General features: G+C 59.5%; 1 protein-coding gene across 5 annotated transcripts in view; it reads right to left on the bottom strand.

The window, feature by feature from the left end:
• Positions 1–593: 593 nt before the first annotated feature.
• HDAC5 (histone deacetylase 5) overlaps positions 594–27,713 on the bottom strand; it is a 36,507-nt gene continuing 9,387 nt past the window's right edge. The window contains exons 3-28 of one of the 5 annotated variants that reach the window (XM_078065807.1): positions 25,415–25,574; positions 24,147–24,218; positions 12,813–13,072; positions 12,572–12,710; positions 12,372–12,486; positions 11,958–12,088; positions 11,672–11,818; positions 11,466–11,578; positions 11,018–11,149; positions 10,573–10,795; positions 8,227–8,438; positions 7,659–7,955; positions 6,790–6,955; positions 6,008–6,141; positions 5,526–5,646; positions 5,026–5,075; positions 4,755–4,862; positions 4,273–4,328; positions 4,029–4,116; positions 2,746–2,865; positions 2,394–2,491; positions 2,102–2,220; positions 1,464–1,597; positions 1,103–1,187; positions 806–971; positions 594–718 (exon numbers count right to left, since the gene is read on the bottom strand). In XM_078065807.1, the coding sequence (XP_077921933.1) occupies positions 679–718; positions 806–971; positions 1,103–1,187; positions 1,464–1,597; positions 2,102–2,220; positions 2,394–2,491; positions 2,746–2,865; positions 4,029–4,116; positions 4,273–4,328; positions 4,755–4,862; positions 5,026–5,075; positions 5,526–5,646; positions 6,008–6,141; positions 6,790–6,955; positions 7,659–7,955; positions 8,227–8,438; positions 10,573–10,795; positions 11,018–11,149; positions 11,466–11,578; positions 11,672–11,818; positions 11,958–12,088; positions 12,372–12,486; positions 12,572–12,710; positions 12,813–13,072; positions 24,147–24,213 (3,321 nt within the window). In that variant the 5' untranslated portion in view covers positions 24,214–24,218; positions 25,415–25,574 and the 3' untranslated portion in view covers positions 594–678. Of the gene's footprint in view, positions 719–801; positions 972–1,102; positions 1,188–1,463; positions 1,598–2,101; positions 2,221–2,393; positions 2,492–2,745; positions 2,866–4,028; positions 4,117–4,272; positions 4,329–4,754; positions 4,863–5,025; positions 5,076–5,525; positions 5,647–6,007; positions 6,142–6,789; positions 6,956–7,658; positions 7,956–8,226; positions 8,439–10,572; positions 10,796–11,017; positions 11,150–11,465; positions 11,579–11,671; positions 11,819–11,957; positions 12,089–12,371; positions 12,487–12,571; positions 12,711–12,812; positions 13,073–14,681; positions 14,802–24,146; positions 24,612–25,414; positions 25,575–27,713 lie in introns of those variants that run through there. The other 4 variants (XM_078065808.1, XM_036071274.2, XM_036071273.2 and 1 more) reach the window with 4 other exon arrangements.

The raw sequence follows: 27,713 nt of genomic DNA on the forward strand, positions 1-27,713 counted from the left end.
AAATAGGCCCAGAGGAGTGTGAAAGAAGACTGCCCAGCCCAGAGACCACAGGCCCACCTCCTAGGGCACAAGCCTTCCCCTCAGTGCTGAGGCCAGGAGAAAGGAGGAAAAGGGGTCTGTGCAGAGATGGCCAGGATGGCGAAGAGTGAAAAGGGTGGGGAATCGCAGGGCGGAAAACCACCTCCCCTCCACTCTGTATCTTACACTGTAGAGCAACCTTCTGGATCTTCCCCTGAGGCTGGAGAGGGGAGGAGGCTGAAATTAAGGCATTTCCCCCCAAGTCAGTTGAAGCCAAGGCACCAAACTTACTGTTCTTCCTCGCTCGGGGAGACTCCAAAACCAGACGGTACTATCTGGGCCCCCATGCCCACCTTAAGCTGGCCCAGGCTCCCAGGGGGAAAAGGACAGAATGCAAGAAAGTGGGCATGGGACACAACATGGAGGAGGAGCTGGAAAGGGCGCCCCCCACACCTTACAGGGGGAGCAAACTTCTAGAGTGGAGATGTGGGCCACACTGAGGGAAGTTGGGGGCGAGGCCTGAGGCAGCTTAGTGGAGCAAGGAGGGCAAGGCTGAGAGACCCACACAGCACACGTTGTTGAATGTGTGACTTTTTGTTTTTAATAGAAAAAATAAACAAAATCACAATGATGAAGCCCAGAGGGATGGGGGCCAGGGCGTCACAGGGCAGGCTCCTGTTCCATGGGTTCCTCTGCCGGCCTGTGGGGACAAGCATGGGGGGGGGGGGCGTGCATTGAGGCGGGGGCACCGGCTTGGGCACGGGCAGAGGTCAGGAAGGCAGCTTACCTGGGGCTGTGCTCCCGGGCTGCAGCAGCCTGGGCCTGCTCAGCCCCCACCGACAGCAAGGCCATGGCGCTCACAGTCTCTGCCTCCTCCGTCTCACCTGCCTGGGCCTCCCGCAGGGAACGGCCTAGACCAGCGGCGAACCTCTGGACGCAGCTCCAGTGTTTGCCTGTGGATGAGGGGCAGGCAGGGGTCAGGGAGGACAGAAAGCCCCATACTACATCCCCAGCCCTGGTGGGCCCATAACCCTCTGCCCCTTGGCAAGCGGAGGTCTGAGCCTCTCTGCCTGTGCCCACGCACTCTGGATCTCGATGACTTTCTCTAGCGTGGCCACTGCGTTGATGTTGGGCTTTTGTTGCAAGACTGCCTCGTCCAAGGGCTGCAGCTGGCAGGGGAAAGAAGAGAAGGCTTACGGTGGGGAGTGGGTGGTGGTGCCTGCCCTCTAGCCACCCCACGTTCAGCCCGACACCTCCCATGACGGGGGCGAACCTAGCTTTCTGGAGGAACCCTGGGTCAGAAAGCCCTCCCTGTCCAGCAGCTGTCTTTAGGACCCAGGAAAACCTTCCCACCTTTTTGATCAGTGCTGCTTGATCAAGAAAGGGGCCATCCCTTACTAGCCCCTCCCTGAGCCCCCCCCTCAGTGCCTCCCTGCACCCCTCACCTCCACGCTGAGCAGAGCTGAGACACAGGCCTCAGAGGCATCACAGATGGCGGTCAAGTCATGGCCTCCCTCCAGGGCCAGCACCACCCGGCCCCCTGCCAGCGTCATCAGCTGCCTGGTCAAGTGGCCAAAGCCTTTAGGGATGGGTGAAGGGAGGAAGAAGAAATAAAGAAAAAAAAACAACCAAGAGAAGGTAAGGAAGGAGAGAAAATAAAACAAGAGGTGGAACAAAGAGCACAAAATAAAATGGTGGGATTTAAGCCTAAAGACACATCCATAATAAAATTCAGTATCAACGGACTAGATGCTCCATTAAAGATAAAACAGTAGATGGGCTAAAAAAAATTCCAATTACATGTCATAAGGAGCACCACTGAAACACAAGGGATCGACAAGCTCCATCCCTAGGACTCTGGGAGGAGAGTCTCTGCTACCCCACACCCACCTGCTTGCCCCCCAAGTCCAAGGTTGGCAGAGGGAGAGTGGGAGGCTCCTGCCAAGATGATTCCAAGTTTTGGACCTGCCCCCCCAGCTTCCGTCCTCCCAGCCTCTGCAATACCAGTCTATTCCTGCTCCGTGTCCCCACTCAACCCCATCCTCACTGCTCCGCAGCCTTCCTCAATCCCCCAGCAGCTCACATCTGGCGGTGACAGAGTAGCCACCCAGTGGAGACAGGTGTCCCTCAACAGCATCGAACCCGGCAGAGACCAGGACCACGTCAGGTGAGAACTCATGAGCAATGGGCATCACCACTGTCCTGCAAAAGGAGGGCCCAAGCTGACCCGGGCGGGTGGCTAGGCCAGGGCTCACCTCACTCTGTTCCCCCCACAGACAACCCCCTCCACCTGTACCAAACTGAGTGCCTTCTGCCCCTCCCATGGCAGGGCCTGGGGGGCTCCCACCCCCCCCTTGGCCCTTCTCAGTCCCCACCTGAAGGCCGTTAGGTACTCCACGTCTCCGATGGGGGGGTCCACACCTCCCGTCCACGCCACGTTCACATTGTACCCCACGCCCGGCCCTCCGCCAACCTGGCAGCACGGTGGGGGAGGGGTTATTCTCATTGCCTGGGGATCCCAGACATTGCCCCCGCCCTCAGCCCTGATTCCAGCCCTTACTCCACTCACCGCTGCTCTGCATGGAGGGGCAGTTGGCCTATGTGGTCCTCCCACTAGGAGCCCAGACTCCCCAGGGAACCAGCCCCACCACAGGCCTCCAGGGCTCCCTGCCAGGTCCCGTTCTGCTACCTCCCAAGGGGCCCCACGTTTGAGCCTAGGACCTGTACCTCTTCAGGAGCCCCCGAGCCTGGAAAGAAGTTCCCATTGTCATAGCGATGCAGGGAGATGTAGAGCACAGAGGGGTCGTTGTAAAACGCTTGCTGAGTGCCATTGCCGTGGTGAATGTCCTAGTGGGGAGGGGTGGAAGCATCAGAAAAAAATCCCAGGCTCTGGCCCAAAGGTCAAAATTCCACTTGCCCCCCACCTCCACCTATGGTGAACTCTGGGGGTGCAGCCCATCCCTAACTACAGGGCATCATGTTCCGTTCACAACAGTCTCATCCCACGCTTCTCTACCCAGGCTCTGTGGGCCATCAGGTGGCACTGCACAGAGGAGATACAAAGCCACGGGGACAACATGGTGCATCTCCCCGCAGAGCCCATTCTACTCAACAGTGTGGAGGGAAACGTTAAAGCTAGTGAAGCACTGAAAGCGGATACATTCTGAAGAACCCAACATTTACATGAATTTCTAAGCCAGAGTTGGGCTTCAAAGAGGTTTCATCTTTGCCGAGGGCTGCTCCTGGGTACTTCCCAGTCACGGGGAGTGGTGGGTGCCTTTAAACAGTGCCCAGCAACAAGAGCACAAGTGTCAGGGCCAAAAGGCCTGATCTGAATCCCAGTGCCATACCCCAAACTACGTGACTTTGGTTGGCTATTTCACCCAACAGCTCAGTGTCTCCATTTATAGAAAGGGACATCCTAACTTGTACTACTCGAGGTGGCCGCAAGCAGTACTCTGTGTCCAGGCATAGTCAGCCCCCCATCAAGAGTGGCCCTAGGGGCACCTGGGTGGCGCAGTTGGTTAAGCGTCCAAACTCTTGGTTTCGGCTCAGGTCATGATCTCGGGGTCCTGAGAGAGAGCCCCACATCGAGCTCCGTGCTCAGCACAGAGTCTGCTTGGGCTTCTCTCTCCCTCTCCCTCTGCCCTTCCTTCCCACCGTGCACACACGCACACAAGTGCTCTCACTCTCTAAAATAAATAAATCTTAAAAAAAAAAGAGAGTGCCTCTAGCAATGCTGGTAACAGTCTGTACTATTTAAGGTAGAAAATCTCGGTTGCTTGAGGCTACAAGGTGGGGGCCAAGATGGAGCAGGGCCAAAACCACTTTCGAGTCTCTCTTCGTGAGGAGGGAGCCCCGTGGGAATGGGAGGGCTGGGCTAATGCTCCAGCAGGAAGAGATGGGGTAAGTCATCCGGCCCAGCAGTGGTGCGGGCACCTTAGGAAGAGTGCGCAGCGTTGGGGTGGGGCCTTCCTGAAGGCTGACCCTGGCACCAGCCCACTGCCTACCCAGTCCACGATGAGAACCTTGCCCACGTTCAGCTTCTGCTGCAGGAGTTTGGTTGTGATGGCTACAGAGTTGAAGAAGCAGAATCCCCTGGTGGGTGGGGGGGGAGAGGGGAGAAAAGGGTTGGGGAGGTCAGCTTTAGCAGATGTCTGCTCCAGGAGCAAAAGGGACATATCAGCTCCGCGGAGAGGCAGAAGGGAAGGGAGGAGGGCAGTGGGTCTGGTGCAAGGCTGGGGTGGCACTCACATGGCTGTCGACTCCTCCGCATGGTGTCCTGGGGGCCGGATAATGGCAAATCCATTCTGAAGAGGTGCAACCAGAGAGGATCAGAGACGACAGACACATAGGCACGCAGGCAAGGTGGCCACAAAGGGGGTGAACACAGAAGGAGAGAAACACAAACCAGGCAGGGAAGAGAGCACAGATCAGAATATGTATCCCACACACTAGGAACAGGGCCACAGGCCACGTGGGCCAGCAGGCACCATCTCTGACCTTGAGATACCCGTGACAGCATCAGATGCTAGCGCCTCTTTCCCCGTCCCTCTTGACCCCTCACCTCCCCAGCTGGCCCAGGAGCTAGCCCCTCCTCCCCACTCTGGCACCCGAGAGTTAAGGTTGCAAGGGACAGTGCCTTGCTCAAGGGAAAGCCACGGCTGCCCGTGTCCTCCACCCCTGAGGATGCAGGACCAAGCCAAGTGGCGCCGAGGCCTCGGGCACAGCCTCACCTTGAGCTCTCCTGAGGCCACCTTGAAAGCCAGCTCCACCAGGCAGCCCACTGCCATGCGCACGGCACTGGAGGAGTGCATCTCGTTCCACACAGTGTCACTGTCCACCTGCGGGGGCAGGAGAGCAGGCTTCAGCGTGCCCCCTGCAGGGGGAGGGCAAGAATGGGGGTGGGCACCTGGACAGTGGGCCAGCAGCCATGGCGGGAGGGAAAGGAGGGGCAAGAGCTGGGAGAGCCACCCACCCATCCCTACTGGCAGGTGCCCTACTCACCCCAATGCCCCCACAAGGCAGCACGGCGTACATCTTCTGGCTGATGGGGCCTGCAAGGAAGAGGGACAGAGCTACTCGGGAAGCTGCCTCAACTGCAGGGCTACAGGTTGGGGCCTGCAGAGCGTGGTGAGCTCCTCACAGAAAAAGGCAGCCAGACCCAAGCACAGGATAGGCCTCTGCAGCCCACACCAGTTGGAAAAGGTCTCTGCCCTATTCTGGGACGGGGACACCTTACTTCTGGGGCAGATGGCAGGAAGAAAGGGGGACGATCAGTTAGGGAGAAGAGCAGAGCGATCCCCCATCACTAAGCCTGACCTGCCACCTTCCACTCACCTGCAATGCACCCCACCCTTGTGGTAGTCTGTGTGAACGGCGCCCCCTGGAGACGGGCAGTGCGGCAAGGGGATGACCTGTGCCCATGGGGGCCCACCTGCCTACCCTGAGAGTTCCCTATCCTAGCAGGGCAGCCGACATGGCCTGGCCCACGCCTGCCGGCTCACCGAGCAGCTTCTTGCTGTCCAGCTTCTGTCGGTTGAGGGGGCTGGTCCCATAGAGCAGGGTGTGGTATTCGGAGTGCACCGTCTGGATCTCATCCAGCGTGGCTTTGCGACCCCGGATCCGCTGTGTGGGGAGAGCAGAGGAGGCCGGTGAGGGGATGCACCGAAGGCCCAGCTCTCCCTGAGGCCCACACCCTCTCTCTGCCCCCACAGCCCGGGACGCATGGAGCCACTTTCTGGCCTTAGGAGAATCCAAAGGTTTTTGTGAAAGTATGTCTTGGCCCCCAGGCACCCCGGTCCAGGACCACCCCCATTCAGCAAAACGGGCTGCAAGGGAAGGAACGGAGAGGTGGCTGAGGGGACTGACCCTGTGGTCAGGGGTTGAAAGAAGGATGAAGAAGACGCAGAAAGAGGCTTCGTGGAAGGAGAGACACAAAGGTTTTTGCTGGGTTTGAGTTGGGGGACGGAACTATGGGCTCCCTTACCTCACACTTGCTAAGCAGGCCCGTCTCCTGCAGCCGGGACCAGATGCTCTGGATCCGGCCGGCGTGCTCAGGGTGCACGTGTGTGTTCCCACACATGCACTGGTGCTTCAGCATGAACGTGTCGTACACCACACCTGGACCGGAGACACACCTGTCAGCCTCGCCAGCCGCTGCCATCCTCAGCAGAGCTCCTGGGCTCTCCCCAGCCAGCCCTGGCCCAGGTACCTCCTCACGGCCCCCTCAGCCACCCCCACACACCTGCCCCTCTTCTCTCCGCCTGCGGTCGGCCCCCTTCTTCCGTTACTGCCGGTCAAAAGCCTCCCTGCTCCTCAAGCCTCAACCAGGCTGCCCCTGACACCCCCACTGGTTTTGATTCCTGCCCACCATGCTCTCAACACTGTACCCCCCTTCGGGGCACATCCTCCTTTTCCCCCTTCTGTCACAGCCCCTATGTGCTGCTCCAACCCCCTACGCCCCACTGGTGAGGTAGGACCATCCCCAGGCGTCTGTGCCCCCCTCAGAGGCCAGCATAGGGCAGCTTCATGTGGAAAGGCTTTCGGGAATGGAATGAGGCCTCACTTTTGACCTCACGAGAGAGGAGGACAGGAAGCTGGAAGGGCAGGGCCCAACTGAGACAGTGGGTTCTTTTCACCCAGGGCCCCAGGGCTTATGTGATGATGGCGCAAAAATCACATGGTCCCTCGGCGGGTCGCACGAGGCTAGATACCATGCTTAGGCTCCTGGCATGTGGTGGAAGGACCACTGACAGTGGTGGGGCTCACCTGTGGTGAAGAGGTGCTTGGCGGGCTGGTCTGGGGGGCTTTTCATGCCCCCAGGGGCAGCGGGTGAGGACTGGGTGCGGCCCAGGGCCTGGTGGGGCACAGTGGCCAGGCTGAGGGGTGCCTGGTACACCTGAAGTGGCTGCAGCTGCTGGGCATCGGAGAACACCTGCGCAGGAGGGGAGCGGGCGGGAGATGAAAGTGAGGACAAGTGTCCTGGGGCCTCCAAGGGGGCCCCTATTCCAGCCCTCCTCTTCCAAACTTCCTCCTTTCCCCATCTCCTCCCACCAGGGACAGGAGGCACTCCAGCCTTCCCATCTCCACCTCCCAGGAGATTGGGGGGCGGGGAGTGATGAGTCAGCCAGAGTAGCACTGAGGTAAGAGGCTGGGAGGGATGGGGGCGTGGGAGGGGGCAGGATGAGTCAGGCCGGGAGGGCTCGGCGGTGTCCGCAATGAATGGAGTGCTGCTAGGGGCAGGGCCGACTGTAGTAACAGCGGGGGCGTGTGTGTACACACGCGCGCATGCACGCACAGACCGACGCACGACCGGCCCTACGCAGGCGGAAACGCAGGCACACACAGGCCTCGGGCTTATGCGTGCACGCGCAGCCCGGCAGTGGCGGGGGGGGGGGGGGGGGGGGGGGGGGGCAGTTACAGCAGCAGCCGCAGGCAGGGGGCTGGCCGCCTGGGGCACGGGCGGCTCTGAGACCAGCACAAGCAGCGCCCCCTTCCACCGCCCCTTGCCTCTTTCCTGCTCTGCTTTTGCTCTCGGCGAAGCCTGGGCCGTGCAGAGTGGGGAGAGGGAAAGGCAAAGACAGAAAGGGCTGCAGGGGACAGAGAGGCAGGGATCAAGGGCTGGGGTGGAGGGGCACCTTTTTGTAACCAGCACTGGACTCATCCAAGTCGGGCCCCTCCTCAGGGCCACTCTCGCCCTCCTCATCCTTGACCTGGATGCAGTCCTCCTCCTCCTCTTCCTCTTCTTCCTCCTCCTCTTCCTCCTCCTCCTCCTCCAGGTCTTCCTGCGTGCTCTCACTCTCCGTGGAGCCTTCTCGAGGGATGGTCAGGGCCCCCTCCCCAAGCAAGGCCTCCTGCTGCTCGGTCAGCTCCTCCTCCGTCTCCTCAGGGTGGGTGGTGGGCTGCCGTGACAGCTCCCCAGTCTTAGTGAGGATCTGGGAGCAGAGCAAGGGGGCCCATCGGCTGGGAGGGGGCGCAGCCATGCAGCCTGTGGCCCAGGAGGGTCTGGCCGTCCCTGGCCTCCCCCTGGCAGCCAGCCAGCCCATACAGAGCTTGTCCAGGAGGCAAGGGTATGTCGGAGCAGATGCAGCCTGGGCTGTAGCCTAGGGCGTCAGCCCCCGCTCCGTCGCCGCTGCCAGCCCGGTGCCCTGCTCTGCCCAGCCCGGCCCCCAGCACCGCCCTGGCCCTTGGCTGCTCCCAGCTCACCTTGCCCAGCTGCAGCTGCTGTTGCTTCTGTTTCTCCAGGAACTGCTGGTGCTGCTGCTGCATGACGAGCTGCTGCAGGGCCTGGGGGCTCTGGGGCAGCGGGGACGACTGAGTGCGGCTCAACGGCCGGTGCCGCGGGAGCTTGCCCACTGTCCGCATGCTGGTGGCCACACGTTCACCTGTCACTAGCGGGGACTGCCCATGGAGTGGCACTGTGTGGTGGGAAGAGGGGCACTGTTAGGGCACCAGGCACCCCCATCCTACCCCGGGACTCTCCCCCTCCTAGAACGCCACCACCTACATAATCAGGAAAAACCTTGGAGGAGCCCAGGGCACCCGGCTCCCAAACCTGAGCCCCATTCTTCCTCCTCCCCACAGTGGAAGAGTCCTGCAGCTCAAAGTCACTGCCTCCAGCAAGCCTTCCTGGATTCACCACTCTCTCCCTTTGATTCCCTTATGATTGCACATGTAGTCTTAGGCCCTCAGTGTAGGTAAACAATGACTAGTTTTCCCCAATTCCAACAAGACCTCCCTGATCATAGACATGGATGCCATCAGGTGGGGAAGCCTGGGGGCCAGGGTCATGTTATCTTTTAAGCAGAACCTCTTCTGATGCCACCAGCTGCTTAAGGTCTGACTGTCCAAAGCTATGCTGGCCAGTTCCAGAGATGCCAGCCACATGTAACTACTGAGCACTTGAAATGCAGCCTGTCTAAGTTGAGATGGGGACGCCTGGGTGGCTCAGTCGGCTGAGCGTCAGTCCGACTCTTGATTTTGGTTCAGGTCAGGATCTTGGGGTCATGAGACCAAGCCCCACGTTGGGCTCCGTGCTCAGCACAGAGTCTGCTTATCCCTCTCCTTCTCCCGCTTGCGTTCTCTCTCTCTAAAATAAATAAGGATGAGGGGCGCCTGGGTGGCTCAGTCGGTTAAGCGACTGCCTTCGGCTCAGGTCATGATCCCGGGGTCTTGGGATCGAGTCCCACATCGGGCTCCCTGCTCCGCGGGGAGCCTGCTTCTCCCTCTCCCACTCCCCCTGCTTGTGTTCTCTCTCTGTCAAATAAATAAATAAATAAAATCTTTAAAAAAATAAAATAAAATAAAATAATAAAATAAAATAAATAAGGATGCCTGGGTGGCTTAGTCAGTTAGGCATCTGCCTTTGGCTCAGGTCATGATCCCAGAGTCCTGGGATTGAGTCCCCCATCAGGCTCCTTGCTCAGCGGGGAGTCTGATCTCCCTCTGCCTGCCACACCCCCTGCTTGTGCTCTCTCTCTGACAAATAAATAAAATCTTTAAAAATAAATAAAATAAAATATAAATAAATTAAATAAATAAATAAATAAATAAATAAATAAATAAGGGGTGCCTGCGTGGCTCAGTCAGCTAAGCGTCTGCCTTTGGCTTAGGTCATGATCCCAGGGCACTGGGATCGAGCTCCAGATCAGGCTCCCTGCTCAGTGGGGAGTCTGCTTCTCCCTCTGCCCCCTACTCTGCTCGTGCACACTCTCTCTCCCCCAAATGAATAAATAAAATCTTAAAAAATAAATAAGTAAATAAAATCTTTAAAATAAAAATAATAAATAAATCGAGAGGTGCTCTAAGTGTGAAATATACACTGGATTTCAAAGACAGTATGAAACACAAAATATCTCACTGATAACTCTATATTGATTATATGTTAAAATGACAATATTCCAGGGCACCTGGGTGGCTCAGTGGGTTAAGCGACTGCCTTTGACTCAGGTCATGATCCTGGAGTCCTACGATCGAGCCCCGCATCAGGCTCCCTGCTCAGTGGGCAGTCTGCTTCTCCTTCTGACCCTCCCCCCTCTCGTCCTCTCTCTCTCTCTCTCTCGCTCTCACAATAAAATCTTTTTAAAAATGACAATATTCCAGATCTATTGAGTTAAATATGTTATTAAAGTTAATTTCACCAGATTCTTTTCATGTTTTTTTTTAAAGATTTTATTTTTAAGTAATCTCTACACCCAACACGGGGCTTGAACTCACAACCCCGCCCGAGATCAAGAGTCACATGCTCTACCAGCTGAGCCAGCCAGGTGCCCCATTTTACATTTTTTAATGTGGCTCTAGAAAACTTTGAGTTACAAATGCGGCTCAGTGTTGTAGGCCTACTGGACAGCACTGCTCGGGAACGGGAGAACAGCATCTGGTAGGCTGTAGGTACTCAATCATATCTGTAGGACAAGGAAGAAGTCAATGATGCCCTGGAGGGGAGCCGTGACAGAGCTGGAGAGTGTCCCTGGCTACTCCCTGACGGTGGCCTGGCGGCCTCAGAAGAGGGGCCCGACACCCACCCCCCGGCACAGCTGCCCGCCCGCTCACCAGCAATGAGGGTACTCTGCTGCCGAGCCTGCTCCAGCAGCAGCACGTGCTGCAGCAGGGAGGCATGCCCGTGGGGGCCGGTGTCGCCCTCCAGCGCCACGCCCAGCAAGCAGCCAGGGATGGAGGATGTGCTCATGAACTTGCCCGTCAGTGCACCACCCTGCCGCAGGGACTGGAGGGCCTGCCTCTCGGCCTCCTGCTGCGTTGACAGCTTCGGGGAGGCCTGGGGCGGGGAAGGGAGAGGGAAGTGAGGGAGGGGCTGAATCTGTCCCCAGTCCTGCCAACTTTGGGTCAGCATCCCTCACCTACCCTCTGCCCACCCCCCAGCCCCCCACACCCCCGCTCCGAGGAAGGCCATCTGATCTCCCTCAGGGCTTTGTGAGGCATCCAGGACCACAGACCTCAACACAGCAGAGGGAGGATGAGGCATGCGGCCCATACTTACGGTGAGGTGTGAGTTGGTGACAGTGACTGTGGCCTGCAGCCCTAGGGAGATGTTGGGCAGAGAGGGAGACGTGTAGAGGCTGAACTGGTTGGGGGAGCTGTCCAGAGGGAGGGCCCGGTGCTGGGGGAGCATCTAGGGAGCAGTTGGGAGAGACCAGGCATGAGAGCAGGCAAAGGGGGGCCACCTGGGGCCGAGGGCTCTGAATGGTGCCTCGCTCCCCGCTCCCCACACCGAGCCCCACCTGGGGGGGGACTGAGAGATCACGGTCCTTCAGAGGCCCACGGGACAAAGCCCACTGAAAGGCAACAGGTCCCTCTAGCCTGTCCACATGGGCAGGGAGGTCCCTGCTGGATACTCTCAGCAAGACAGACAGGAAGGAGCTGCCTTCCTTCTTCCAAGGGAAACGGAGCAGCTTGGCCCGCCCGCCCAGCCCTCAGCAGGCCTGTACCTCGGTGGGGATGTTGGGGACTGAGCCAGTAAAGCCATTCTCAGCAATGGTGCTGTGGGAGCTGTTGGGAGAGCTGGGGCCGGAGCCTGGCGCGCTGTTACACACGGACGACACTATGGGAGAACTGGCTGTCACCTGGGCATGCTCAGAGCCACCCCCCACTCCCAGGACCTCAGAACATGAACAAGAGAGAAAGGAGCCCTTACCCCCAGGCCCAGCGCCGGTGATCTCAACAGCTCTCTTCTTAAAGGTGCTAATGACTGTCCCATCCTTGCGACGCAGGAGGGGACTACTTCTCCGCTCAGCCACCTTCTGCTTTAGCCTCGAACGCACTTTCAAGTTGGGTTCGGAGGCTGGGGAGAAGGTAGCCCGGGCTCAGAGGCATCCACACGAACAGGCACACACCCACCCGTAGCCTGGCCCCTCCACATTCCCACCCCTAACCTCCAAGGAGCCATATTCTGGAAAGCCAGGCTGGTGGGCACTACACACCTGTTTTGCGGAGGGGGAAGTCATCGCGGCTGTCATAGGGCCCAAGCAAAGGCAGTTTGTAGGAGGGAGGCGTCCCAGGGGGGCCACTCTGGGGAGGGGAACTCTGGTCCAAAGAAGCATGGTGGGCTCCCCTGGGGGTGTGGGGTGGGGATGGAAACAGACCTAGGTTATTACCCAGCCAGCGGGACCTGCCACCTCGCAATCAACAGTGAGGAAATGGCCACTGCATCAAGGGACAGGAAATGGGTCCTGGGGAGGGAAGCAAGGACAGAAGCCAGGGGTGGGAGTTTCATCCCCTAAGAGAGACTGCGGGGCCTGTCCATGGGTTCCGGCCAGGAGCCCCCTGCCGTCCTGCAGCCAGGCAAGCCCCTGAGCAGGGCGCCCGTGTGACCCATGCCCGCCACGGGCCATTACCAGCATTTGGGATGCTGTGGGAGGGAATGGTTGAGGCCGCCCGGCGTGGGCTCCTTCGACTTCGACAGAAGGAATTCCTGGAGCCTCAGCTTCACCTCAGTGCTGGCGATGGCACCTGCGGGACAGGGCACGGCTGAGCTGGGTGCCAGGGGCCGGGAGCCCGCCGCTGGGGGGATGGGGGCAGGAGGCCCAGGCCTTACTCTCTTTGCTCTTCTCCTTGTTTCGCAGGACGAGCAGCTGCTGCTCCAGCCGCTGCTTCTCCAGCTCTTCCTGCCGCTGCTGCTCCCGCTGCCGCTCCAGCTCCTGCTGCCTCTTGGCCGCCAGCATCTCCTGCTGCTGCTGCAGGGGCGTAGCGGGCGGGTGGGGGGGGGGGGGGAGGGTGAGCCAGGCCCGGGCGGGGGTCGGAGGTCGGGGCGGCCCCCCCGCGCCCCCCTCGCTCACCTTGAGGTGCTTCTGCAGCTGGACCTCATGCTGCCGTGTCAGGTGGTCGTGCTGTTTCTGGAACTCGGCGAACAGGAGCTGCTTCTGCAGCTGCTGCTGCTGCTTCAGGGCCAGGAGCTCCTGCTGCAGCTGCTGCTCCCTCAGCGCGGGGTCCACGGGGCCTGCCAGAGCCCCCCGCAGCTCCGCGGGGCTGGGGCTGCCTCCCCCCCCGCCCCCCGCGGCGCTGGGCATGGCTCCGGGCAGCACCGGCTTCACCTCCACTGCAGGGGCAAGAGACCGGCGTCAGGGAGCCCAGTGCCGACGCCACTGCGCCCTGGCAGCCCAGCTGGGGGCCCAGCAAGCTACCAGGCAGGACCACCAGACCCACGAGAGCAGCGCGCGAGGGGGCAGTCAAGTCCCTCCGCTCCGCAGAACCACATTCTGTCTCAACCGACGCGGTCAAAGCCAGGAACTTCAGTAAGAAAATATGCATAAGCCGGGGCACCCGGCTGGCGCAGTCGGTTAAGCATCCGACTCTTGGTTTGGCTCAAGTCATGACCTCGGGGTCGTGAGATCGAGCCCCGCATCGGGCTCCGCACTCAGTGGGGAGTCTGCTTCTCCCTCTCTCCCTCTCCCCCTCCCCCACTTCAAGCGCGCACACTTGCGTGCGCTCTCTCTCTAAAATAAATAAATAACTCTTTGAAACGAAACGAAAAGAAAAAAACCAAAGTATGCATAAGCATGAAGCACAGTCTCTGGAAGACTGTGAATGCCCGACACCCGATACTGTCATTGATCATTAACACCACTGGGCCTTTTACAGGAATTACTTTCCTGACAAGGAAACTGAGCTTCAGAAAAGTTCAAGTACATGACCATAGACATACAGCCAGGGGATCAAGGAACCGAATGTGAATCCAAACTCTAGGCTTCTAACCACTGTCCTTCCCATGCCTCCTCCCCACCTCTCAACATCACACATTCCCTGCCCAGAAGCCTATCCTAGAAGAGAAACTGAAGCAGAGGCTGGTTCTAGAACTGAGGGGGCTGGCAGCCAGGGCCCTTAATAAACCCCCAGGAGAGACCTGTAGGGACCCTCTGGACACCCCTACCCTCACCTCTCCCCTTCTCTCTGCCCCACACCCAGCTGGGGCAGATGGGGCCCAAAGGTGAGGCTGTGAGAATGGGGGTGGGGGGCGGGGTCGGAGCAGCAGGCCTCAGGGAAAGGGGTGCAGGGCTGCACCAAACCAGGGACAGGAGGGGGCTGGGAGTCAGACTCTGCTTCCTTTGCTGGATTATCTCCTTTCAACAGTTTTATTGTAATTACCCTGAAAATGCCGCTATATATAGAGTGAGCCAAACAGCAGCTGTGCCTGGGGGGAGGGGGAACGAGAGAATGGGCGGGCGGGCGCAGGGAGGAGGTGGGAGGAGGGGACAGGAAAGGAAAGGGAATCAGACAGGAAGAAGGGTAGCGGCATGGGGGGGGGGGCGGAGGCTGGAGCTCAGGCAGAGATCTCAGAACTCCAGTCTCAGGGAGAACCAGCTGGGAAGGGAAAAGGGGTTGGAGGGGCCTGCTGGGTCCCAAGACCTTGGGTCCAGGCCCCCATGTGGACAATGGGCTCAGGGGCCCCAGGGAAAGGCAAATGTTCCCAGGGGCTCATGGGAAGCATGGGTCTCGACCTATTGATCCCTGTCCACTGTCCTCTGGTCCCTGAATGTCACTCCCTACCACTGCCCTGTGGTTGCCAGGGCAACTGGGCCAACAGCACACCAGCAGGGAGCCCCAAGCCCAGCCCACACTCCACAGAGCCTCCCTACTCCAGCAGGAAGGGGAAGGCAAGCTACCCAAGGCCTGGAAAGGAGGAAGTGAGAGAGGCAGGGCCAACCCACCTTGTTTCTTCTCCATTTCTTTCTCCAAAGAAAGCCCTCACTTTTCTCACTCCAGCCCAGGGAGGCCACAGCGAGCTGGGAAGACCTTCCCGTGGCAAGGCAGCCCACTCCAGCCTGGGCCTGGAGAAGGAAGGACCCCAACATCCTGGTGGCGACCAGTGTCTCCTGCCCTGGTGAGCAGAGCTCTCTGCCCAGGCCCCCATCATGGACCCTCACTGGGAGCGGACAGGGAGCTGGGAGGGGATGGAGGGCTGAGCTAAGAGAGACTTCTACACCTTGTGCAGTCAATGGGCCTGGATCTCTCCGGGGGACCCACACTGAATGAGTGTCACCCAGGCAGGGGCCAGGCCTGCTGAAGGCTAAGGCCCGGCTACGACCCTCCTGCCAGAATACAGCCTCTGGGACCCACTGGGGCCGTGGGAAGGGGGGGGTAAAGCCTGAGCAGAATAGCTTGGTCCCCACCAGCCCCTTCTCCACCCAGCACTGCTAGGCACATTCCTCTGTGGTTTGCCCGCCAGCCACACTGACGACTCTGTGGCCACGAGGCCAGAGCCACATCTGCAGGAGTGGCCAGATGTGGCTAGGAGGGTGGGGCTACATACACAGACACACACACACATCACTCACTTTCCCTCCCAGCCCACGTCCTCCCCCGGCACCAGGAGGAAGGGCCCTTGGAAACGGCCTGCAAAGGGGCTTTTCTGGAGATGGCTGACCCCATCCAGGGTGCAAAGCAGGGTGACAGCAAGGAGCCAGCAGCCAGCCTCAGGTCTCCCCAGCCCTGGAAATGCTCAGCAAAGTCCCAGGCTGGCTGGAGAGTTATCTATTCCTCGGCAGGGCTGGCTTGGCCCATGGCACTCAGCCCGCTCAGCCAGGAGGAGGCCAGGCTTCAACCTGCTGCTCCGGGCAGTGCCGGGGCTGCAGAAGCCGGATGCCTGCCAGCCTGCCCGCCCAGGGAAGGGCAGGGGTCCAAGCGCTCCTGGCTCCCAGCAGATAACCCTGCCGCCGGCACTGCTGGCTTCCCTTGCAGGAGCCCTGCGGAGACGGCACGGGCTCGGGCTCGGGGGCTGTCCCCCACCCCCCCGCGGCTCCCACACAGCCGCCGCCACGGCAGAGAAGCTAGGCCCCGGCGGCAGCGGGAGCCACAGCCCCATTGCTATGCGGGTGGCAGGACGGCCCATGGGCTCCGCCACCCCAGCCTCATTCCCATGCAAGCGGGAAGCACAGCCGACGAGAGAATAGTAGCCCACAGGCTCTGTGGGGGCCTGGACAGAATGCAGCAGCCCAGGGGGCTGCCAGGTCACAACCTGCCTGCCTCTAAGACGGAAGGGGTGCCGGCTGAGCAGCTGGAGTCAGGGAGAGGGTATGGGGGAGGCACAGAGCCTCCTGAATGAAGGCCGCTGGACACAAAACCTACAGCCTGGCGGCCTCGCAGCCCCCAGAGGATCTGTGCCCTCTGCCAGCTTGGCGCGAGCAGGGCAGGTGGCAGGGGCCACCATTAGAACCAAGCACCTGGAAGGAGAAATGGGGTGTGTCAAGATAGGAGGAGGCTCTTGACCGCCTCCTGGTGGACCAAGAAAGTGGGAGGACCTCTGAAAAAGGAAGAGAGTAGGCTAAGGGGCACCGCTCCCTAAGAGGAAAGGCTGAGAACTCCAGCTAGCAAAGAGCCCCCTGAAAGGCCAGAAGAGGAGGGTAAGGCCCTGCGTCCTCCCGCCACCCCCATGCCTCCCTCTGACAGAGAGCTGTAGAGAATAGAGAGGAAGTCAGATGGCCAACACAGTCATCTCCTAGAGAGGGAGGACGCAAGGGTCCGGGTCTACTCTGCTCCAGACTCTACTCCTGCGGGACTCTGCCCCTTCCTCCTAGGAGTGGTGGCCTTAGGAAAAAGCGGCAATTATCATCCTGTCCTCCGGCCTTCTGCAAGACTGACTCACACTGCCTCCGTGGAGAAGCCCCAGCCGAGGTAGTTGAGTGGGCAGGGCTGTGTATTTCTGGAGTGGCCTCACGCACACCAGGCTCTGGCTCACGAGGGGCCACCCTGCCCAGCCTCGTGGGCCCACCTGGGCAGTGCCAAAACCTTAGTGAGAATGCTTGGGCCGCCCACCTCTCCGTGAACCCCATCAGCCCAGTGGGGGCTCCCACCACGGATTCTTCGGGCAGCATGACCAGGGATAGATAGCCTGGCTCCTCAGGCGGAGACAAGGCAGGTGCTGACGGGACAACCTCTGGGACAGCCACCAGCACAGCCTTAGACTAGAAGGAGTGTCCAGACAAAGGGCTGCTGCCCCCAAGCAGGAGTTCTGGGACGTGAGGAGCAGGTTTTAGCAGCACCTTTAGGAAGAAGGATTCGAAATAAAAAACAAATCTGGCTGCCCGAGGGCAAGGCCAAGCCTTCCCCCTGCTCTGAAGATACTGTAAGCCATGCTCCGTCTCAGAGCCCCCGAGTGGAGAAATCACCGGTTCCAGAATCCCCGTACCCCAAACCCTGGCAGCAGGGAAACAGTACCTTTCTTCCCCCTGCCCTCGGAGAAGCCCGAGATGGAAGGGGCCAGCACAGTATGTAGACCTGCCCAACAGACCTAAAAAACTTAAGGCTCGGCTCTTCAAAGACCCCACTCCCAGCAGCCACCAGCCACAGAAAGCTAGGGGGGAAGGAAGGGATCCAGGGTACGCAGAGTATGAGATACGGGTGCACCGAGCTGTTTGGAACATCTACACAGGACAAAAAAATAAGGCCTCTGCAGCTAAGCCCTGGGTCGAAGGAACTACTTTACTGAAAGAGGGGAGAGGGTGAAAAAGGCCTTTGAGATCACCTGTCTCAGCCCGCTCTCTGCACAGACGTGGAAACCAAACTTCTTAGGCCGCTATGCAGATCCCACCAGCTAATCAGCAGGGACTCACACCCTCTGAACACTAAGCTAAGTAGCCTGGCTCCACCGCAGGGTACCTCAGGCCCTCCACACCAGCCAGCCTGGATAACTGGCCCCTCCGGAGAACAACGTGCTGGCAGCCCACCCGAGAGGGCAGCGCCTTCCACCAGCACCCGAGCCCCAAGGAGCTCCCTCAGCAGACTGAGTGGTCAGCAGCTTCCTTAAATGTCTAATGACCTCGTTCTGTCCCTCTGGAGAATGGGAAAAGTAGCTTGTCCCTTTCTTGGCCTTGAGGGATTTTGGAAGGAGGCAGGGAACAGCATTTCACACTCCTCCCTGTGACGCCGATGACCCCTCCCCACCAAGGACGGTTTCCCATGATCTATTTCTGGGCTCTTACGTGACTAGTGAGGCCGATTTAGGCTCAACAGGTTCTACCACAATTCAGACAGTATTTCCCCATGTGCAAGCTGGGGAGGACTCTCACCTAGCAATTTTCACGGCTCCTCGTGTAATGCAAGCGAACACACATCACATAATGGTTAAGAGCCATGGCTCTGGAGTAAGAGGATGCCAGGGTTCAAGTCAGGCTGCACCACTTCCTAGCGCAAAGGCACCAAGCACCTGCCTGTGCTCCGCGCGGGCACCTGGGATGGGAGTAAGACTAGTAACTTCCTCCCAGAGCTTTGAGGCTCAGGAGAGGGCTCACAGGGGAGCTCGGCCCTGGGCCCAGGAAGATCTCAGGGGTGGCTAGTCAGGGCTATTACTAATGGCTCCTGAGATTTGTGTGTGTCCCGGACCCCTCTGGCAGTCTAGTGAAGACTCTGGACCACTTCTCAGAATGCTTCTAAAGAGCGTGAAATAAAATACTTAGAAGTCGGGGCGCCTGGGGGGCTTAGTCGGTTGGGCGTCTGCCTTCGGCTCGGGTCGTGATCTCCGGCTCCTGGGATGGAGCCCCCACGTCAGGCTCCCGGCTCAGCAGGGAGTCTGCTTGACCCTTTCCCTCTCCCTCTGCCCCTCCCCCCACACGTATGCTCTCTCTCTCTAATAAATAAAATCTTAAAAAAAAAAAAAAATACTTAGAACTACTCCAAGCTCAGACCTCTGCCAGAGGGAGGCCTTAGCTCTCTGGCTTCAGACTGCTCCAAGGTCGCTCTGCGGTCCTGTCCCGATCAGAGCCCGACCCGTGGGCCCCACGCAACACACACTGGAGTGGCCGGCAGCTAGAGCCCGGCACTCGGGAAGGAATCTCTGCAAACAGCCTCCTCCCAACCACAGCACATCCAGGCTGTCTCTCCTGCCTCGCTACCCCCGAGAACAGCTGCTCTGTCCCCCGCGGCACAGCCCACAGCCGTGGCAACCCTCCGGCCCCTCGGAAGCATTACTTAGCACAGATGCGCACAAGTTTCACTCCTGCTCTCGGGGCCCCAAGCAGTCAGAAAGTCTTCTCTGGGCTCCAACCTCACTGTGCCAGCTCTCTCCCCAGTACCATCCCACATCTTCCTGGGCCCCTCTTCTTGAAAGGCAGAAGCAACGTGCAATTGACGCCAGGGGCTCTTGGAATGTCAGTGCAGGAAGGGCCTGCAGATCAGCAACTCAATGTCCCAAGCTCATCATGCCACAGAGGAAAGACACCTGCCCCACGTCATCTGGAAAGGAGGCAGAGGAGCTAGGCCTTACTCAGGGTCTTCTGACTCTATCAGCCTCCCACTAAAAAAAAAAAAAAAACACGAGGAGAAACCATGAGGGCTGCTCCTGCATGATGGAGTGAGGAGCGAAACTGCATTAAGGATGCAGGGATCAAGACAGGGCATCCAGTTGGCCCCCAGCAAACCAGAGCCCACGAGCACAGGGGAGAAGGGGGCTGGGTTGTTAGAACCCCCAGAAACCTTGAAGAAGACCATGCCTCTGAAGGACCTTAAGCCTAGGGAGTGCAGAGGCCTGGTGGAAGGCATGAAGAGTCTCGCTGATGAGGAGAGATTCACTCACTGATAGGCTGCTATCTGGAGGAGAAACAGACTCATTTCTCCCAGCCCAGCCATTTCCAGGAAACACTGGGGCACCAAGCTAGAGGCAGCTAAAAGGCATACTGCTCGTTCAAAGGCTGCAGCTGTTGCCGGGACTGGTCGCTCCACACCTGGGGTGGACAGCAGGGGCCCCAGGGCAGTGCAACCCAGCCCTGAGCATCCAGCAGGGCGCCCTGCCCACCTGCCCACCTGGCCGCTTGCCATAATCCCCCACCCCAGCTGGGGTTTAGACACCTGCTGCCCAGCGTCTCAAGACATCCTCCCTCTGCAGACCGCCAGGCTGCTGGGGGCTGGGTTTGCCTCTGACTGGGGTGACAGCCTTCCTCCCTCCACAGTCCACCCTGCTCCGAGGAGCCCCAGAGCCCGCCCCGGCCTTCCAGGGCTGCTGGTGATGTCCACTGGCAGGCTGCGAGGCCCCGACCCCGTCCACACGACTTTTGTCCACACAGCCCTTATTCCAAGCACAGTCTGAGTCTACTCACATCAGAGTCACCGGCCACGCGTCAAAAATGCTGGTTCCTGGGCTGCCCTATAGAATCCGAACCCTTCACGGGGGCCAAGGCTTGGCGCTCTGCATTTTAATATATGTTCCCTTAACAATTCTGATACAGGGGCCCCTGGGTGGCTCAGTCGGTTAAGCGTCTGCCTTCAGCTCAGGTCATGATCCCAGGGTCCTGGGATCAAACCCCACATTGGGCTCCCCGCTCAGCGGGAAGCCTGCTTCTCCCTCTCCCTCTGCCCGCTGCTCTGCCTACTTGTCCTCTCTCTCTGTCAAATAAATAAATAAATAAATAAATAATCTTTAAAAAAAAAAACCAATTCTGATACAACCGAAAGTTTGAGAACTTTCTTTCTCATCGTGTCCCCGGGCTGGCTGCACTCACTTCTGCCGCCAGCCTGACAGCTGTTACAGCTGTGTGTGTGGACACAGTTAATCTGATTTCCTGTCTGGCAGCTGTGCAGCAGGGAAGGGACAGCTGAGGGTCTCAAAACCAAGAAGAGGGGATGGAGGAAGAGGGGATGGGGGGCAGGGGAGGCGGTCTGAACGGGATGGAGTGTTCAACTTCGTTGCCTGAGCCCCCTTCTCCCGATTTCCCTGCAGGGAGGGAGAGAGCTGACCAAGGGGTCCCCACTATTCACAGAAAACAAGAGAGCTCAGGAGCCTCCTCCCCCCAAAGCCAGACTGGTCTCTATTCTTGAGGAGCACACACTCAGGAGGTGCAGAGACAAGTCGTGCAGACTGTACACTACACAAGGGCACCCAACCAAAGGGGCAAGTTGGGGCTAAAATCGAGCCCACGCTCCAAGGGCTGAGCCACGTGCTCTGGCATGAAGATGTATCCACCTGGAAGAAGGGCCACCTCTAAAAAACGTGCACAAAGGAATGCTGGTGTGGGTTAGCAGTAGCCCAACACACAGACCTGAATCCGAATCACAGCTGTCACCTACCCTGTGACCTTGGGCAAGTTCCTTAACCTCTCTGATCCTTCTCAATTGTAAAGCATGGCTAATAATACCTTCCTACAAGACACAAGGTAAGGAAAGCCCGATACCCTCGTCACTGAGGACATTTTTAGTGCCTCGCCCTTCCTACCTTACCCCTACACCTACACACCCAAACGCCTGGCCAAGCTTGGAATGGTCTGAAGAACATGAATGAGAATATCCAGGGGAAACCCCAATACCAAACCCAAACCCCATGGCACTTCCCAGCATCCACAGCATCCCTTCCTGGCACAAGCAGGATTCACACCCTCCCTCACTGGGGGAAGGAGACTCCTCCTCCATGTCTGCTCATAAGATCCTACACGATGCCCAAGCATCAGCGCTGCCCAGTCCGGGCCACAAGGGAATCCAGGGCCCCCAGAAGGGAAAGAGGGGATCCCCCAGCACTGTGTCCTCGGGAATCCCACACAGGAGCTCGGGCTCCGAGGCTCCCCAAGCCACAACAAGGCCTGAAGGATGGGCGGGTGCCCACTTTGTGCTGGGCTGTTGTGGAGAAGCCAAGCAGAGACCCCATCCGTCAAGGAAGACCCCTATGGCCCTATGAGAAGCGGTGACTGGTTCCTCTCATCAAGCAGGGACAGCACAGACTGCCCTGCAGCCCCCATGGGCTCCCCCTGCCAAGGCTCTGGCTCACCCACTGGGGCAACTCACCATATCTGTCTGTTGAGCCAGAGGCCCAAGCCCCAGAATAGAACCCAGGAATCCTGACCTCAGCCCTGGACACCAGCCCCTTCAAAGCAACCTTCATTCATCCATGCGCCAGGCACTGTGCTGCAGAATGGCCATGCACCAGACAGCCCAGGGAGCAAAGGATGGCCCTATGATAGGGTTCCAAAGACTTGCTGGCGGAGCAGGCAGAGTGCAGGGTAGACAGCCATCCCAGAAAGCCCCGTTCCCCAACCCCTCGGGCTGGGGAGGCCTGGCGACACACACTGCTGCCCAAGAAGCATCCCTGGACACCTGCTTTTTTAGCCACAGGCTTCTGCATCCTGTCTGGAAACTGATCAAGAGATGGGGAGAGGAGGCGGGAGGGGGGGTGGGGGGGGAACACCAGGCTGCCTGGGCCCTCATGGCCGTGTTTATCCGGGGTGGATTTTTTTTTAACCCAAAGGTTAAAGCGTTTCTATTTGAAACATCTATTTACATTCCAGAGTCCAAAAAAAAAAAAAAAAAAAAAACAAGGCAGCCGAGCTCCAGGCCTATATCTGTCCCCGGTCGCGTCACAGACTCAGCATCAGAGCTGCGCAGGGGGAACATTCTTAGCCCTCTCCCCGAGCCGCTGAGGTGACTCACACCTCCCTCCTGCCAGCATGGACCACACCACCGATCAGAAGGCTGGCGGGGGGGGGGGGGGGCACGGGGATCTGGAGAGAGGGGCTGGCACAGGGGAGGTCTGGCGGGGGGGCACAGGGATCTGGAGAGAGGGGCTGGCACGGGGGAGGCCTGTGCAGGGGACAGGCAGCCTTAGGGAAGGGATGAGAACAGCAGGGTTCCAGCCTGCAAGGGTTCTGGGGTCTAACTTGAAAGAAGGTAAGAGAACATGCTGAGGAGGCAACTTCAGGCCAATTGCCAGCCGCTGCCTGGAGGCAACGGACAGCAGGGGGGAAAGGGCAGGATGGGTGGACCGATGTGGCATCTGCCTGATGGGGGAGAGCAGCCTGCAAGCAATGCTCCCCAGTCAGTCCTTTGCCCTCCAGGGGACCAGCCTGACTCTCAGAGGCTTCGGGGCAAGGGTCAGCAGGCAGGGTCCTCACAGAGCCACCAGCTCCACCAGGCCAGGGCTAGAGCGGTCCTCTGGGTTTACACTTGCTCCCGGGGGACGGGGTCGGTCCCCTGCACGGCCATCCCCCAAGGTTAGGCCCCCATCCCAGGGGCCTGTGTGGGCAGGCCTGCAGGGCTGGCTCCTAGGGTTATGCCCCTAACCTAGGAGACTCTGCTGGCATCACTGCCCGGGCAGATGGCAGGCCTTATTCCAAGGACTTTCCAAAATGTCCCAAAACATTCATCCTCTGACATATCTTAGTCCACTGCAACCTTATCCCTGGACGGCTTAGAGCCAAATCACAGGTACCTGCGTAGGCACACAGCTCCCCCCTTCCAATCCAAAGCTTGGGACCCACACCCACGTATCCAGAGGCAAAGACTCCCAATACATAGGCACACAGACACCCACACCCAAGCACCCAGCCACTGCCAGGAGGGGCCAAGCGGGCATGGCTCCAGCAGGCCCCTCCCTCGAAGAAGCATCTTGTGGTGCCGGCCCGGTGGGAAGCCTGTGCCAGAAAGGCCTGATGCTGCCAACAGGTTCCTGGGAGGGAGGGAGGGCGTGGCCCAGCTCTGGGGGACCCCACCCCCAGCCAAGAGCCAAAAATGTCCCTGCTGAGAAGGGGGCAGGACTAGGGGGTCCTCAAGCCCAAATGAAGCGGAGTAACATTCCTTCAGCATCATGAGATGGGATGAAACCGAGGCTTCAGGGAAAGAGAGATGGGGGAGCTACGGGAGCCAGGACCCCCGGCATCCCAGCTGCCGGCCTCCACCTACCCCTACCACAACCTCATCGCATCTGATCCCCCAGGAACTCCTGAGCGGGGACTTGCAGAAGCCATGTGCCCCCAAGGACCCAGCCGGAGGAGCTGGGGTAGTCTTTATTCTTGCGGACACACAGCTACGGCTTAGTCCCCTGCCCAGACCTGGGGAGCGGGCCACTGGGAGGCAGGTCACTGACCCACTTCCTCCCCTCCGACCACAGTGCCAACTAGGCCAGGATCCTCCAGTAATCCACAGCCCCCAGCAGCTTATGCCGACCCTGCTGGAGGCCAAAGAGACTCAAGACTGCAGCAGAGTGCAGCTGCAGGGCATGGCGGGAAGGCAGGTTCGGGCCAAGGAGAGCAGGGAAGCCCCCCTCAGTGAGCACGGCACCCCTGACCGCCCATATTCTCAACAAAGCCCTCCACAAAGATCTAGGCAGGACCCCACCTGGGCGATGCTTGGAGCCAGATGCTCAGCCCCGGGGACAAGGATGCCCGATAGCAGAGGGCAAGCGGGGACACCGAGGCACTTACCTGCCACAGGGATGCCGTGTAGAGGGGTCCGAGGCAGGATTTCCAAGGATGGTTCCCGGCCTGACATCCCATCTGCTGAGAAACAGGATTCCGTCTCATAGATGGTCTGCAGCATCTCCACGAGCCCCTGAGCCTTGGGCACCAGCAGCATGCCAGGGAGGGGGCCGCCGGAGGCGCGAGTCAGCCAAAGGAAAGGTGGTCGGGCGGGGCCCTCACTGCTCAGGGGCTCCCTGAGGCCACTGCCGCTGGGACCCGGGCTATGGGGAGGCGCCTCATCCGGCCTGGGCACTCCTGGCAGCGGGAGGAGCCAGGAGGCCCCGGAGCTATAGGCCCGGCCCTCCTCTACAGGGGCATCGGACCTCTGGCCTTTCCCCAGCTCCCAGGAGCTGGGGTATATGGCCGCGCGCTCAGGGGACAGGAAGGGGAGCTCAGCAGGCAGGCGGGCTCTCTGTGTTCCCTCCCAGCCCTGGGTGACAGCTCTGGGCCTGGCTCCCTGCTCCTCCTTCCCGAGTGAGCCGCCGGCAGCTGGCAGGAGACTGAAATAGCAGTTGGGGGAGGGCCCTGGCTATAAATAGGTGGAGCATGCTCAGGGAGCCGCCGGCTGGCTGCCAGGAGCCCGGGCCTGGCGGAGGCCCCATGGGGTGGGGGGGGAGGCGCGTTCCACCCCGGGGAGGAAGCGCCAGGCAGGGGGATGGGAAGAGGGGAGGGCCCGCACTCAGGGCCAAGGCCACAGAGCCGGGTGGCCAGAGGCTGGGCCGGGGAAGGGCACAGGCCAGAGCACCCATGTGTCTGGGAGTAGCTCTGGTGCTATTCTTGGCAGGCGAGGGGCTGGAGACCCAAAAGCCAGATTCCATCTCTTACGTTCCCTCTCGCCATCAGAGCAGGTAAAGAAACCAGAAGGGTCTGGGAGAGGGTGGCAGACAGGGCCACCTGGCCTAACCTCACATCTTCCCTGGAGTCCTCCTAACAGCCAGATGGAAGTTGATTTAACTTCCGTCCTCCCTCAGAGCTGGAAGGTGCCTCCCCACCCCCTCAACCAGAAGGGAGACCCCTGAGCAGCAGCTCAGTGGCAGCTCCCTCCTACCCACTCGGGGTGTCGCCTCCAGGGGCTGCTCAGCTTCCTTCCAGGGACCAGGGGGAGTCTTCCCGGACAGGCCTTGGCCCTAACCACGGAAGGGGACCAGGGAGCACCTGCCCACTGTGGGAGCACACGCAGCTCCTCCCTGGCAACGTGCCAGGTGCGACACCAGCAGCAGCACATACGTCACCTCGTTTACTCTGCACGATGACCTCAGGAGATAGGTGCAGGTGGGGAAACTGAGGCAGAGAGATGCAGTCACTCACGCTAGGTCATACGGCTGCTTAAATGGTAAGGCCGGGATGTCTGAGGCTCCAGTCTGAGTGCTAACCACCACAGCCCACTGCCTCCTACACAAAGGAACACATGAAGCTACCCCAGGGTTTCCATGAACAGGTAAGATGACCCCCAGCACCCCGGGAGACACAGACACGAGGCTAGAGCCCCTCTAATAAAGACTCACAAAGCTGCCAGGAGCCAGCCCTTCCCTCCCAGCTCCAGGCCTGGCACAGCAGCCCATGCTCCTGGGGCCCTGATGGGACCTCGGGCTAGTGCACCACGAGGACCAGGGACGCCCGCCTACCCTGCCCACGGCTGGCTCGTCCCTCCTCCTCAGGTTGTGCCTCCCACTGGTACAGAGATCCCACTTGGCCCCCTGACCTCACTGGAACCTTTTAATAGCCTGGTTATTCCTGGGTCTGGGTCCCCCTCCCCCTTCCTGATGTCACGGTTGCTATTTTGGAGCCCCCTCCTGGCCCCTCCTTGCCCCCAACTCCAGGCATGGAGCCAGGGACACCTGTCCTCTCCCTGGACTGGATGACCTCACCCTCCTATCGGGAGCCCTGGTGGAGCTGGCCAACCAAGGACACGGTAGCCATGGCTCCTGCGGCCCATCTTCCCAGCCGGCTTTGGCCAGGCAGGGAGGACGGCAAAGGGGCCTCCTGCCCTCAGGTCGGGGAGCACAGGGACAGGGTGGGTGGCAGACGTGGGCTGATCTTAGATTTAGCTGATCCTATACAATAAGATGTACGGTGGGGTGGGGGATGGGAAACAGGATCTGAACAAAGATCTAGAGCGTCAGCTTCTCTGCCAGGGTAGACTCTAGAAAAATGGTGATGGAGCAGTGCTCCCCACAGGGGTTTGGAGTTGGGAGACACCCCAGGGTGGGCCTGGGGACCTCATTCACCACCTCCTGCTCCAACCTCATCCTGGCCAACCAGACTCTCTGAAGAGGAAGGGAAGAGAAGACCAAGGTCCCCCCAGAGGGGTGATGGGCAGCAGACTCAAGGCAGCCCCAGAAAGCCGGGGGCAGCAGCCCCTCCCAGCTCAGGACTCCACCCACCCACGCTGGGAGCAACCAGCAGGGCTGGCTAGCCCTGTCCTGGCTCTCTCTGCCTGCCCCAGGCACAGGAGAGTGTGGTAGGGGAGCCCTGTTCTGGAGGAGAGGAAGTCATCAGTTACAATGACTCAAAAGCAGGGCCCCCAGAACCTGGCGCAGCCAGACACCCAAGGAAAGAGAACTCCTTGCTAAGGGAAGATAGGGAGCACCCAGGAGACTGGGCACCCAGAGGTGGCCAGAGCCTGGGGCTCGGGGCAGTTCCCAGCACTGTTAGGATTGCCAGGAACAGCATGAAGTGGGAAGCAAAGTGTCAGACAGCCAGACAATCCTCGATGCACTTCCCAGAATCCTCCAGGGGAATTAGAGATGAGCCCTGGGGTGGGGACAAGTGTTTTCTTTCCCTCTGAGATTCAAGTGATACAACAAGGTCTTCCCAACGTCTAACCCTCAATCCTTCCTGCTTTATAGCCCCTCTCCTTGTGGTTCATTTGTCTTCTCCGTCCCAAGCCATCCATCTCTCCTATGTGTCATCCCACAAACCTTCCAGAGCACCCACCAAGCACAGGGTGCGTGAACTCCACTGGGAGCGAGCAGCAGCCCCTCCAGGCCACAATGACCTCTTTCCCTTCCTCAGAGGCTGGCCTCAGGCCTCCTAACCCTGTAAATCTGGAGGAGGGGAAGAGCCCAAAGCTGGCTCTTTGAGCTCTTCCAGGCTCCCATTTCCTGGGCACAAAAGGTTGGGAAAAGGCCCTGACCTAACAGCAAAAAGCAAGTCTCCTTTGTGCACAATAAAAATCCAAGGGCTGGCTCAGGAGCGCCCTGGGTAGAGCAGGGGGTGCCAGCTGCCCCGGGGCCCCAGAGACATCAGGCCTGCCTGCCCTCCAGTTTTCTCCTGCCCTTTGCGCCCCATCATGCTGGAGCCCGTCAGCACCGCCCGGGAGCCGCCATGTGCCAGGTTCTGTGCGAGGTGCTGCCTGAACCCTCTCGTCTGAAACCAAGTCCCGGAAAAACGTGAACACCTACTTTGGCCTCTTTCACATCCCTCAGGGGTGACCCTGCCTCTGACTATCCCATCTGAGCCTTCGATCCCTTTCGACTGATGAAGCGGAGAAGAGGAGGGCGGAGCAGATCCCAATCAACAGTGAGCACA

The sequence above is a fragment of the Halichoerus grypus genome, chromosome 2 (genome assembly GCF_964656455.1).
Source record: "Halichoerus grypus chromosome 2, mHalGry1.hap1.1, whole genome shotgun sequence".
NCBI lineage: Eukaryota > Metazoa > Chordata > Mammalia > Carnivora > Phocidae > Halichoerus > Halichoerus grypus.